The 14,574-nt window shown below is 40.8% G+C and overlaps 1 protein-coding gene across 1 annotated transcript in view; it reads left to right on the top strand.

Annotated features, from left to right (window-relative positions):
• KCTD16 (potassium channel tetramerization domain containing 16) overlaps positions 1-12,801 on the top strand; it is a 301,160-nt gene extending 288,359 nt beyond the window's left edge. Inside the window, exon 2 of the mRNA XM_054977873.1 lies at positions 12,350-12,801. Coding sequence (XP_054833848.1) covers positions 12,350-12,801 — 452 coding nt within the window. The remainder of the gene's footprint in view (positions 1-12,349) is intronic.
• Positions 12,802-14,574: the final 1,773 nt, after the last annotated feature.

The following is a 14,574-nucleotide window of genomic DNA, read 5'->3' as shown; positions in this document are numbered from 1 at the left end:
TCTCATGAATGCATTGTCTGATTTGGACTGTGACTGTGGCATACAGGAAAAGACCCCCCACCACACACACACATCATATTCCTAATCTGAAAGTCCATGGAGGGAACTATCTGGTCTGTTATGGAAACTCACACATGTACATGTAGTTTTCCTTAACAGGCCTAATAGTACAGCCACAGGACATTGCTGTTAAGGGAAATGGCAAAGGGGGGAAGGTTTAAACCCCTTTGCTATGTGTGCCACAGTCATGATTCAAACTGGGCATTGCACACATGGAAATTGAGAATAACCCACAACTCAAATGTTACTGTTACACAGGGCACAGGGTGGGGACCCCGAACCCCACCTGTTTTCTCCATAGAGTGTAAATCATGACTGGATAATGACATAATGCCATTGTATTGTTTGCATAATCCCTTATTGGCTAAGATCACCTCTGGAAATTTTTTATTAAAAATAATGGAACAGTGCAGCTGTGAACTGACAGTATACCATGTGGAAAAAAATAACCAAGGGAAGAGTTGTAAAATGTAGCTTCTTGAAAAACTTCTACACCTAACATTTCCACGTGTGAAAATTTAACAGTGACCTAGGTAAAACACCTCAAGATTTACTTTTCTGATAAGGTAAATACAAAACATTTTAATACTAATGTGAACAGTCACAACAACTTCAATTAATTCTTGCATCACATAACTAGAAAATGGATAACTTACAAAATTAGAATGAAAAATGCCACAAGCAACAAACTGATCCATTTTGATAGTTTTAAATTATCTGTCCTACAGGTCAGAGGTATAGCAATGTGATAGTTGTTAAAATCAAAACCAGCTTCATTGATTTCCTGCTGCCTGCATCATTTACTGTATGTGTAAAGTGCTATCAAGACACAACTGACTTGTGCCTCTTTCAAGGCAAGTGAGAAGCAGATATGGTTTGCCATTGCCTTCTTCTGTAGAGTCTTCCTTGGTGGTCTCTGATCCAAGTACTGACCCTGCTTAGCTTCCAAGATCTGACGAGATTAAACTATTCCATGCCACTTTCCCTCCCACATTATTTACTAGAGTAGCCTATCACGTAAACAAAATTTATTTACATTAATTGTATATTTTAAACAGTTCTTGCAAAAAGTAAATCCTTATATATTAAAGTATATAAATCCTTAATGGGGGATTCTTAGTAAAATGCCCTATCTGCAGAATTGTTTATCCAAGAGCAATCTTTTTAGTTTCTTGGTTTCTAACAAAGCAATTTGGGCCACCACTGGAGGGAAGTTGGTCTGATCCAGCAATCCAGCAGTCATACCAACTAGTTGTGAGGTATTTCCTAGCTAATAAAAGATGCTTCTTAGTCAGGCAAGCGGAGTTATTTTTCCAAATCTGTAATGCAGCAGCTGTTGATCTAACTCAAATCAACTGCAGCTTTGCAGAGTGCTCCAGAGAAAAATGAAGCATGATCATAAAAATCATAAAGAACCCTGGAAATTAGAGTTTGAATAAAAAACTCTTTTAGTCACAAGAATTGCCATGCACATTTTTATTAGAATTCTTTTACAAATTATTTTTACATTTTTCAGAAAAATGCCAAGTCACCATGAGTCAGAGGGAATATAAACAAATAGAAATTGAAATATATATCTTATACAGAATTCAATGAGCCGAGCAGAATCTAAATGTAAGAAAGCATCTTCAAGATTCAGCAAGACAAGTGAATCATAAAAACACGGAAGATAATAATATAAACATCTATCTAATAGGTTCTTCAAATAATTAGTTATAAAAACTAGTGTAATCTTCACTAACTTTTTAAAAAAAATCTCCACTCATCACAGTGTAACTAACTCAAGACTATTCTGCTATAAAAATTGCACAGTTAAATATATTTATACTTTAATATAGTTCTGGAACACATCTAACCCCTGGAGTCTGCATGTACCAGAGCTTCACTCTGTCCCCTGAGCATTTTCCTTTATTGAATATTGTACAGTTAGTATATCCTGGTGCTTAAAAATGTTGGGGAAAAGGGTTAAAAAAATAGCTTAAAATCAGAGGTGCAATGGATCTTGAATCAATAGAGAGTCAGCACACGAGTTTAGCTTTTAAAATAATTTACTTCTAAAGGGAAAAGGGGGTCACAGGTTGCCTACAAAATAACAAACCATCCTAGAGCTACATTCTTACTACTTGTTACAAACAAAGAGCTGGGATAACTAAATGGAGAATCTTCTTCTTCCTCCTTCCTCTTGACCCTAGAAAGAAAGTCACCTGACCTGTTGACCAATAACAGTTTACAAACACACTTCAGTTTCCCGGGCTTGCAGATTATTGGCTCTGTGCTAGGTTCCCTTTCCAGGTCAATCTAAACAATAGCATAGTAGGTAAACATATTAACCCCATAATGACTGAATGTCAGACCTTGCAACACACTATATTCCAACAAGAAATACATCAGCTCCCAGACTTACCTGGGCGACTGGGTTGCAGCCTGTGGGGTGGTGATGGGGCTTGGGGCACAGCGGCCGCCATCTTCAGGCTCTCCCAGGAGCCACTGCTCAGAGACCCATGCCTCAGATTCAAATTTCCTGGCTGGCCAATCAGGGCTGGCTGGCCGGACTGTTCAGGGGGTGAGGCTAACCAACGGACCTGGAAAGTGCTGTTCCCTCTCAGGTCGGTTGTTAGAGTTCTTAGAGGTGAATGGCCCTGCGCCTCATCATTCTGCTCATGGTTGGCTTCCCACCCTGCCCTCCCTTGTTTCATAGGACCACTGGCTTGTCCAAGCCTTTGGTGGGAGGCTTTTATGTAGGCTGTTTCTTGGGGATTGCCATCAGTAATTGTTTTTCCCTTGTCACAACTTTAGGGTTACCAGTTTGGGCACTAGGCTCAGATCCATTTGGGGAGACCCTGGACTTATGAGCCCAATTTCCCTTGGAAGGAGATCCCCTTAATGGATCTTGGGAGTGAGGCATGCCCAACTCAGGGGCGCTCTCACTCCCAGGTGTCGGGGAGTGAGGACAGAGGCGGATGCCCATGTGGTATCCCAATAGGTGCCATTCCTTGTTTCCCGCCCCCCTCAGTTGGTGGTCTGAGGGGGCATGGTGGTTCATCAGCTAGCAGGTGGGTCAGCTGATGCTTGGATCTGATCCCTATGCCTCGCCAATGCTCCACAAGCTGCAAACCAATAAAGTGGTGGCCTCTTTTAACTCTGGTTAACATGTTCTGTGTGTTTTGTCACTGTGCCCTTGCCATTTCCCCACCCATCAGCGCTAAGCCTGCAATCAGCCTCATAGCACCAAGAACACTTCCTATTTCCAGTCAAGCTTGCCAGACAGTGCCCCACCCTGACCACAAGACATGAACATGCAGATGTGCCAGTATTGGCAAAGAATGAGGGCTGTTTCATTACTTGCAACATTATTAATGGCACTCTTGATTCAAATAGCAACACATCACAAGTTATGTGGCATTTGGTAACGGTCAGTATCAGAAGAAGGGCCATTTTCTGGAAATAGCATTGAGTTTGGGAAAACCCTGATTAAAGAAAAAAGAGAAAGTGGTGATGGCACTCCTGAGTGGCATGGCTCAGCTTCAGATGCTTCCCTGCCCTGCAATGTCACAAGAGGAATTCTTGGACACAGAGCAGTGGGACTCCACACTGGTAAATATAAAGCTCATCAGTTTGGAGGAAATGATTATTAGGGGTCTGCACCCCCCCCATTCAGTTGATCTGAATCTAGGTTTCAGGGGGGGGGACCCTCAGTATCCCTGACATCTGAGTAAGATTCTCTAATCTGGTTTGGTAAGATTAAAGAATGTTGAATTTACTGGGCATTATTTCCTATGGGGAAAATTATCCAGGGTGGTGGTTGCACTTTTTAAGCAAACTCCACCACATTTACAGAAAACATACTCCCTCCTGTCTACTAACCCCCCTCCCTTGAGTTTCATGAAGATTGGACCCCAGGTCGGCCCCTGAAGAAGGTGCCCCCAACCACTCTCCATTGTTTCCTATGGAGGAAACATTTCCAAGGCTTTCCAGGCAAAGAGAAACCTTAAACAAAGGCAATCCCCTGGCCAAAGGCCAGTCCCAATGCCAGTCTCACTTCCAATATATGATGAACAAAGCTCAACAGAACCAAACTACACAAGGGAACCAGAGAATCCCAATGTCAAACCAGAGAATCCCAAACTGAAGCAAGGAAGGATGAGATTCACCACAGCTTTAAAAGGCTCTGGCTTGAAGGGATCTTTTGGAGGTTGGATGGGGGTGGAGGAGTGGGACAGATATCCACTCTGCCTGCTGCCTCCTGTCCTCTACCAGCCTCACACAACTCTCCTGCCATGGCATACCTCCAGCTTGCATTATTGCCTTCCTGTTCACTGCTTCTCTGACTCTGTTTCAACTATCTGTTTTTTCCATGAGATGAGGGTTGTGCAACCCTTGCCTCATGGAGAAAAATCAAGGAGCAGAGGCAGAGCAGCAGCAAGCAAGAGGCACAAATGGAGGTAGGCTCTGGGAGGTGGCAGGTGAGTGGAACAAGGCTGGTGGGGGGCAGGAGGCAGCAAGTAGAGAGGCTGGGAGAGGAACCAGATGGGAGCATAGGGAGCTGTAAGGACACAGGCTGTGGGAGGTCTTACATGCCTCCTCCATACCTGGAAATAAAAGTCCGGAGAAGCTTTTTTCTTGATTTAACCAAATAATCCAGCCCATCAGAATCCAGCTTCCTTGATCTGATCCAAAGAACATTTAGAATTACTTGCAGAGTAAAAATGTAAAAACATTTTTAGAAACCCATCTAAAAAACTAGTAAACCAAAACGCAGCTGAGGAATTACTTGCTAAATTCCACAGATTTTCTGGAGACAATATCAATATCTTATTAGGAAATGATTAGAGTCATAATTTGAGATATTTCCGAAGAAAAAAATTACATTGTTGAAGAGGAATCCATTTAGCATTCCTAATACAGATTTACGTCCAGCACCTTGTCAGAACTGCAGAAGAATTGTTTTAAAACAATATATCTTAATATAAAGGAGCTGAGTATGAATAAGCAATACCAGTGTGTTTTGCAGAACTTTCAACCAATCCAATCTCAGTTTGCCATGGGACCGGAATGTTCTGGACAATGTTCACAACAATGCCACTCATAGTGCGCTACAATATTCAAAGATCATGGCCGAAAGGAAATAAGAGACTGGTCAAACATGCTGTAAACTTGTGTGTGATTGGGTGAAACATATGACTGCACTCACCTTGAAAATGGTTTGGGGAAAGAAAAAGTGTTCCATCCTGAGTGTGCATGGAGAAACAGGAGTGGCTTTGACTGTCCCTCCTTTCCACCCAGTGCATTTTTGCAGATAGAAAAAAGTCTGGAGTGGGGGAGCTCTTCTGTTTCTCTCTTCCTTGTGTTTGTCCAGGAGACGTGTGGAACAGGAGAAGGAGCCTTCCCCCCATAGCTCTTTTCTATCTGCAAAAGAGTGCTGGGTGGATAGCAGGGACAGACAAAACCACTCAAGCCTCTGTGCACACATACAGGAGAGCTTTTTCCTTCCCCCACACCATTTTGAAGGTGAGTGCAGTTATACTTTAAACTCAGGTAAACTTCTGGTTTCCCCCTATCACACATGAGTTTAGAGCACGTGTGACAGGCCCCCAGTTTCAAATAAAGGAAAATATCCTGAGATTGAAAAGCATAACTTAAAAAAGGCTATGTACCCACCCAGTTTCCAAAGCATTTGGGCTGTTTTTTTAAAGACTCATCACAGAGCTCATCTATAATTGTCCACTATAACAGAATAATTTAAATCCATTGCTGCAGGGTTTTCATTTTGGGTAGCTAGACTCAGGAAGCCTAGATACCTGCACAGTTGCAAACAGGTAGGGAGGCACATTATTTGGCTTTCTAGAATGAGATCTGATGTGTGTATTGCTTAGAATCCATAGGTTCAAATCTAGAGGTTGCTCTAGACAACTGACTCCTAATTGCCATGCATCTGGTCTCCCCTCCTTCTCTGTGCAGTCTAGTAAAATAGTATGTTGTGAGTGACTCCACAGCATTCCACATTTCCCATCTCCCTCCCTCTTCTGTCAGCAGCAGCAAGTGACATGGGGTGGGGCTAAGAGAAGGAATTAAGGTAATTTTTACCATGTATTATGGAGAGAAAAGGGGGGGACCAGGTGTGTGACTGCATTTTTGAAGCAGGTATGTGTTTATAAAAAGTCTGTTTTTTCCTCAGAACACATCGTTTCCAAGGGCCAGGAGCAGGACTTCTGATTTTTGTGCATCTCCTTTCACATGAAACCACTCTGACACAGTAAACTTTCCCTATCACATGCCTCCTTTTCTCTTCTTCCATTTCATTTTCCATTTTCGGGGGGGGGGGATGTTTTGCAATAAGAATCAGAATAAATTCAAATCAAGCATGGTTATGCAGAAAACATTCATTTTTTGCAATATATCATGTAATCAAATATATTCTGGTTCCTGAGTTGAAAAGTTAATGTATTAAGCATTAGGATCATAAGGTATCTTTGAGCCAGTCTGCACACATCCTGAAGCTTACAGTGATCAAAAGAGTTTATTGTCTATAGCTATAGGCCATCACAATTCACCAAACATTGACTAATAAACAATTAAGATGAAGCATACAGGATCTGTATGAAAACTTTTGTATATGGAATAAAGTGAAATCAAAGTTGTTGGTATCTGAAACTTGCCATGAAAATTATTATGGAAGATTTAAGTGATAGCCATGGTATATTATAAATGTTTCTGGTATTGGATTTCTATCTAATTGTGTGAACTGTGGCCTTTTTAAATGTATGATTAGGAGAATTAATTTTCTAGTAATAACAACTCTAATAACAACACTGTCCTTTTTCTTAAAAATATCTGTAGTGTCATTAGTCATTTTTAAATATATTGTTTTAAAGAAGAAAGTTACACTGAACAGTGGTGTATAAGCATTGCTTGGTGCTGGGAACCATTTTCTTTTATTTTTAGCTTAGCCTCTGTCTATATGGACATCACTTCCTTGGCCTGTATAAGCACTGAAGTGTGCAGCTCCCTCATTAAATTATTTATGAATTCTGAAAGTTTCATGCATTTACAAATACACTAAGTCCAAAAAGTCCTTGGCAAATTGGGTTGTTCAAGTAATTTTTTTTTAGCCATGTAAAGGACTATTAGCATGTGGACAATTGTGGATAAGCGTACAATGGCCAGTAAAGATAATTAAATATAAAGTGCTTAGTGACATTTGGGGTGAAATTTTTTTCTATTAAATGGTCAGTCTGGTGGAATAAAGGGAGTACATTAAAAAAAAAACTTCAGTATGATATATGTGATAAAAGGAAAAAAGGAGTCAAATTAAACAAAATGGATTTTCAGGGAGTGAGAGATTTTATCCTCATTTTTGGAGAGTCAGAATGGCATTGTGCTGTGAATCCTGGAAATAAAAACAAGAACACAACTGTTCAGATTACACATCTATGGGATGTATAGCTTTTCTTTTTTTTTAACTTTGGTCAAATCCATACATTTACACACACACACACATCTTCTCACATTCCATTGTAAAATGTTTTCTATATTCAGGAACCATAGCATTTTATTGCCAGTCATTTTTATCACCAAACAATTTTATTATGAAGCATATGGCTTCCGTTTGGAAAATGTATGGAGAGCATTTGGAATAAAATGTACAAAGCTATTTATTGACTACACAGGTCTTCTGATCTAAAAAAATGTCCAAGTGGTACATCTTGTATACTCATGAAAAACATCAGACAATCACTCATCACAGGACTGGGTCTCTTAGAAAAGGTAATTATCAATATAATTCTTGGCTATGATCCATAGATCAAATGATGCATGTATTTCTACAGATTAGGAAGGAGCCCATGTGCTCTTGTAAAGCTTTTGCTATAATAGGCACAATAGCTTAGCTCACATCTTTGCACAGAGCTTCATTCCTAGATCAAAGTCACTAGCCTTCTCCCCATGATATAGCTGTAAACAGGGTCTCAGTGTATAGGGGGGGCTGACATACTGCCACCTCCCAGTTATGTCCAAGAACTCTGGGTGCAGTGCAGCACAAGCTATACTTGTGTAGAATCTCTTCCCATGAGAACATTAAGGCCGTTTCCACACATCCTTAAAGGGATGGCCCGCTTACTGAACGCTGGGGGCTTCTCTTCTTCACTCCACATGTCTCTTAGTTCAAAGTGGTAGCAGCCTGTTTGGCTTCCGTTTTTTTCAGTGCCTTTATGACAATGCAATTTCCCGCACTTTCCTGCGTCCCCGAAAAGGTGCCAAAAAAACAGAAGCCAAACAGCCTGTGACCGCTTTGAAATCAGAGATGTGTGGAGTGAAAGAGAAAAGCTGCCAGCATTCTATGAGTGGGCCGTCTCTTTAAGGCTGTGCAGAAATGGCCTAAGTCCTGATCATTCCTGATTGTAGGGATAGCACTCACACAATCACTCACTTACTCTTTGTACATATATAGGCCAGCAGTCGCTCACATGGTGGTCACAGGGAGGATTCCAATTTCTCCAGTACCCATCACTACTGCAGGAGGGACAGGATGTAGTGTCCTTAACACAGGGCATCAACACAGTAGTGGCAGTGTGGTCCATTGCTGTTGCACATGCAGACATATAGCTTCTGAATAGATAGCAGAACTAGAGATGGGGTGATAACACCACTTGCCAATGTTCAGTTCAGGATAGACTTGTCCTTGACATGCTATTTTTTTACATTGTGAAGCTTCTGAAGTGAAGGAACATCCAGTCATGTAACTCTCCACCCATGTTCTGCATTGGTTGACTGCAGGAAAAATTATTCTGCTAATTGTAAACTAGTCCCAAAAGAATCTGGCGATGTGAAAGAATTTTATGGAATTCTATAGCATTGTATTCTGAGCTGAAGAAGTGATGGGTTTGAAAGTTCTTTCCTGTCTGTGATTTTGGTGTGTCAGTGGTGTCTAGCAGAAAAACAAGTAAGATTTATATCTGTGCTATATCTGTCAAGATCCCAGTCACATCCATCTCTATCTATTTCTTTGCTCCTGAATGATTTTTGGAGGCCTGTTGAAAGCTGTCAGTAGCTTGTTGGAATGAATCATTTTCTGATCATGGAATATGGTAGTTCTAAATCTTCTTTTCCTTTTTCTTTTTGCAAAGGAACAATAGGCAGAGGGAAATTACCATTGTGTTAAAATGTCAACTGCAGACTAAGGACTTGTAAATCGATAAGGCTCATGCAGGTGTTTTTTTTTTTCCCCAGAATTCGCATGATTCGTTTTTACTAAGCCTCGGCGTGTAATGCCTCTTCCAAAGCTGAGAAAATTATATTTAAAAAAAATTCAATTTAGCTATTATTGACTTTTTCCAGACTAGATACAGAAGGACTCTCAAAGCAAGTCTATAAATTAAATTAGCCACACTGCTCACAGACTGTCAGGCTCCTTCATCATGAACAGGGAAGAACAAGTCACAAGGTGGGGAGAGAGGCTGTTTTCCAGCTGCTTCCGTAAATGGCAAATGTTTTGTTAACAGCTGTTGGGAAGCTGGAGGAATGGAAAGAAAGGAAGGAGAGATTTTAGCGGTACATATTTTTTACAATGACACGTGTACAATTTATGCATAGCATACACTTGATTTTATTTTGTATGTGCGTTGAGTACAGTTGAACCTGTGATACAAACCCCACATTTATCCAGATACTTGCCCCAGTTTTTAGTCATAAAGCGAACATGCGTTGGCCCTTTGTTATAAACAAATGTATGCATTATGGCCAGATGTATGTGTATTCATAGTAAGATGTGGACACGGCTGATATGACATGATAAAGAGGCTTACCTCTAAGTGTGGATTTCTGTGCATAGTAGGATAAAAAAGACTGGTAAAGATGCCACCTAAACTTGGACCCAAGTTGGGGTTGTGCATATGCTGGCATGAGTGGTAACCCACAGAAAAAGGGAGGGAAGTGTATGCAGACTAGCCACTTAAAATCCAGTTTAACTATTCATTGGTGTTTTGTCCCTTTATTCCAGAGTGGAAAAATAACTTTTCTTCATGAAACCTGAACAAATTACCAGTCTCAGTGCCATTACACCCAACTGGTATTGTTTTATCTGTCAATTAGAGATGGGCATGAAACGAACCATGGAACAAAATTCCAGATGGAACAGCTGGTTTGTAGTCAAAGAAACACACGTTACATAGGGCCACGTTTTTACGAAACAAATGACTTTTTCCTACCGTTCTGTTGCTGGTTCGGGAAACCAGACACTTTAGCGCCATTCAATCCATTGCCCAGGCAACGATGGCAGTCTTTTGGTTGCCCCCAATCTGAGGCCTCCATGCTTGATTGGCAGCTGTCCCTGCCAACTAGAGATCTCCCATTCTGGCCCATCCAGCCAGGAAAAGGGCCAGCCCCTCAAAGTAGCTGCCAGCAGACACTCCAGTTTTTACTACTGTGAAGAGAAAATGACAGGAAAGGGGGGTCCCATGGACCATGCCTTTCCCAAGGTTCAATCTCTCTGAAACTTGGGGGGTATTTAGAGGACAGTGAGGACTAGCTTCCCTGCAAATTTGGTGGGTATTGGGCATTGGGAAGGTCTTGTTTAGTTTGGCTGTGAGCGTGAAGGGGCTAGTTCTGGGCTCCCTCGAACCGCGAACCACAAACTGGTTTGCGAACCAGCCAGGAAAAGGGCCAGCAAAGTTCAGCAAAGGTTCAGCAAAGTTCATGGTTTGTGTTCCGTGAAACTAAACAAACCACGAACCGTGCAGTTCATTTTTCCCCCGGTTCGTGCCCATGTCTACTTTCAATGTTTCCTGATAGGATCAGTGGTTTAAAAGGGGGAAAGACATAGGCTGTGAACACAGGGAGCTGGTTCTAGTAACAAGTATGAACTTTTTGGCACTGCACCTCCCAAACCCTTTCCTGTGTTTCACTGTTATTCAAAATTAAGAAGTCACTGAAAACCCTAATAATTTGGTGGGGGCTAGGCTGTCCTCTCGCCGGCCATACCACTGAAGACCTTCCACCACCCATGCAGGACAATACTGTATTTTAATATTTTATGCCTGCCAATTTTAATTGTTTGATATGATGTTTTAATGTTTTTATAATGTTTTTATTGTTTTAAGCTGTTGTTAAACCGCCCTGAGCCTGTCTAATGGGGAGGGCGGTCTAGAAATGTGATTAAACAAACAAATAAATAAATAAATAATTGTATAAAGGTTCTGAGGGTTTGCAGGCCATTGTACTATTCAATAATAACTACATTATGTACGGTAGTGGGATGTATAGCCTTCTGGGATTCTAGCTTGGGATAGTCTACTTTGATCAGGAGTGTCTCTCCAGGGCCTCAGGAAGAGAAGGGTCTTTCTCACAACCTGCAATCTTTTAAAGAGAAAAAAAAACTTGGAATTATAGTAGGGATCTTCTGTGAGAGACAATGACTTGCTGAAAGCCATCTAATGATTTAGTGGTTCAATTGAGATTTGAACTGGTGACCTCTCAGCTCAATTTCTTAGCCACTGAAATACTGCAGGCTTAGCAATCAAGCTGCTCCTATCTGCATAATCTCCTCCTGCATCCTATTTTTGTCCCTGCTACAGTATGCCAAATGTTGGAAACTGGCTTCTCTGCAAAACAAAACAAAATGGTAATGCCTTACTTGATTTGCATCCGCAGATTCAGTGTCCTGATTTCTTATGTGTCACTGATATAAAGTTACTACTCAGCAAACTGAATTATATTTAGTGCAGCCTGAATGATGGTTTTGGTCCCCACAGGTTGGATGTGATAATTATATTTTACGGGAAGACAGATGCTTCCAAATGACATTTAAATCCACGATTAGCTCAACGTTTCATTCAGAGAGAAAAGGGTTTTTCCTTAATCTGTTCTGGTTCTTTCTCCTAGTTGTGGATTATTACTCTGGGCAGATCTTCAGCTAAGCATTTAAAGAAATATGAATCACTGAACCAATTAAAGCATATTGAGGCTTCAATACTGCATCCACTTATGCACACTTAAGTCCTATTGATTGCCATGCAACCTAAATGCATGCAACTGGTCAGAGAATTGCTGTCAGAAGCAGTTTTTTTATGGCAGAGCGCTGCCAGCTGGCTGATTATAAGCCACAAAGACGAGTGATTTTTCTTCCTAGCAGAGCCTTAGTATTCATTTGTATACTTCATTCAACCTGTCAATAATGCAGTTTAGGAATAAATCCTTATCTGTTAGCATATGAATGAAAGCTATACTGTATGTCTTTCTGGTGATTCATGACACCTATATGAAAATGTCATCTTACTCTCTTCGTTTGTCCTTTTAGGTGAGCCTTCAAGATGGTCTTCATCACACTGTGACTGTTGCTGCAAAAATGGAAAAGGAGATAAAGAAGGAGAAAGTGGGACGTCCTGCAATGAACTATCCACCTCTAGCTGTGACAGCCAATCAGAAGCCAGTTCCCCACAAGAGACTGTTATCTGTGGCCCAGTCACCCGTCAGTCCAACATACAGACTCTGGATCGACCAGTCAAGAAAGGCCCAGTGCAGCTACTTCAGCAGTCTGAAATCCGAAGGAAAAGTGACCTGCTCCGAACTCTGACTTCCGGCTCTAGGGAATCCAACTCTAGTAAAAAAAAAGCGGTGAAAGAAAAGCTTTCTATTGAGGAAGAATTAGAAAAATGCATCCAGGATTTCCTGAAAATCAAAATCCCAGACAGGTTTCCAGAAAGGAAACACCCTTGGCAATCTGAACTATTACGAAAGTATCATCTATAGGAGTGGGGCAGTGGCCAGAAAAATCAGCCTGATATACAGTTTACTGAATGAGATACAACTGGCAAAGAAATAAATGATGATAATTTGTTAGGTCACAAAAGAATTAATCCATCACTACAGTACTGCCTAATTTGCCTATTTTACCAAAATATTTATATATATATATTCTCCTCTTGGTAGGATTAACAGAGCATCTATTTGTTAAACTCTTAACACAAGTCTAATGCGTGCAATGCCACAGGCACAACAAAATCATCAGCTAATGAAATGTGTGCAATACGGTTGTGGCACCACTCATGGAAAAATCTCTTATGATTGGGCAGAACTTGTGGTAGATGGTGATTTTCTAAGCTGCATGCGTTTTTGAGTTCTCTTTTACCATCATTTATTTGAATGAGGAAGGCTGGGATGTACAGGTGCCTGTGATTTTAAAGGGAAGACTTATGTCATGCCAGTTTACACTAGGAGAGAGTGTATATATGTCTGTGTGCCACCTAAAATATCTGTCCGTTTCATCCTGCAATCTATTTCCCCCTTGTACAATTACATATAGAATAAGCATTTCTCCTTTTTTTTTGGTAAGTGTGTGTGCGTGTGTGTGTGTGAATGTTTGTGAACTAATCTGATATCAGGGGTTAATCTAGACATTTAGACCTGTTCTGTTTTCTCTGTTAGCACATCATGAATGTTTATGGACCACAGACTGCTCTCAGCTTAGCTGAAAGATCTGAGAAGTCAATGACTGCATATCCAGTACAACAACATGCACAAACAATACACTCCTGTGCATCCACACATGAGCTTTTCTCTGCAGTTCTGGCACCAGCCTTTTCAATGGTTTCCTTTACCCTTGCGGGAGCTTATAACATAGTCTAGGGATTCTGTAAAGGGGATTAAGAAAAGAATTCTAGTATGCATGCAAGTATAGCACAAACTTACTCGGCAATGTTGCTAGGTTTGTCAACTTTCTCAACAGGTCTTGCTTCTCTGCCTTTAATAGCACCTTGATATGCATGCAGTGATTAAGCAGGGAAATCTTTCCCCATCATTTAACTCCAGGCAAAGAGAAGACTCGTATCCCATTTTTTTACATGGCAGGCATCAATTAAATGCATAGAGGCAAGATTTTTTTTTTAACAAGTTGGCAGTCCTCATTGTTTCCAGTAGCAAGACGCTTCCTGTCTCTTTATCAATGGGAACAGCAACAAAAGAGAGCAGTCTCAATTATAGCCATGTATGAAGTGCTCCTTTTATTTTCATGCACCTTTATATAATACAGGGCATTTTGTCTACCTTCTAGGCTTTCTCACACCATAAAACTCTCTTATTTTCTATGGGTCCAGGAGATAAAGGATTACAATAAAAGACAGGAATTCAGATAGGAAATGCTGGATACATTGTCATAAACTGACTGCAATTTGATGGTACTGCGTGCGCTCACACACACACACACACTTTTAGAGTAAGTGCATTGGTGAATGAAGCAGCTAAATTGTTGATTTATTGGAGCTTGCCAGGCACTGCTGCCAAGATGTCTTTGGCCCAAACAAATGGGGAGAACAGATTCCCATCCTCTTTCAACAAGATGCAATTAGAAGAAATTATAGGCCTAACAAGATGCATTTTGCACTCCGACTTGCAGGAAATTGATTATTCAAGTGACAGGCAACATGCCACACTGACTGCATGCATTGGAAAATGAAATTAAAAATTGAAAAGACTCCAAATGCACTCAACTAATGGAAACAGCCTTCTCAGCACACTAGAAATTCC

The sequence above is a fragment of the Eublepharis macularius genome, chromosome 4, assembly GCF_028583425.1.
Source record: "Eublepharis macularius isolate TG4126 chromosome 4, MPM_Emac_v1.0, whole genome shotgun sequence".
NCBI lineage: Eukaryota > Metazoa > Chordata > Lepidosauria > Squamata > Eublepharidae > Eublepharis > Eublepharis macularius.
This window is presented reverse-complemented; position numbering and strand designations above follow the sequence as displayed.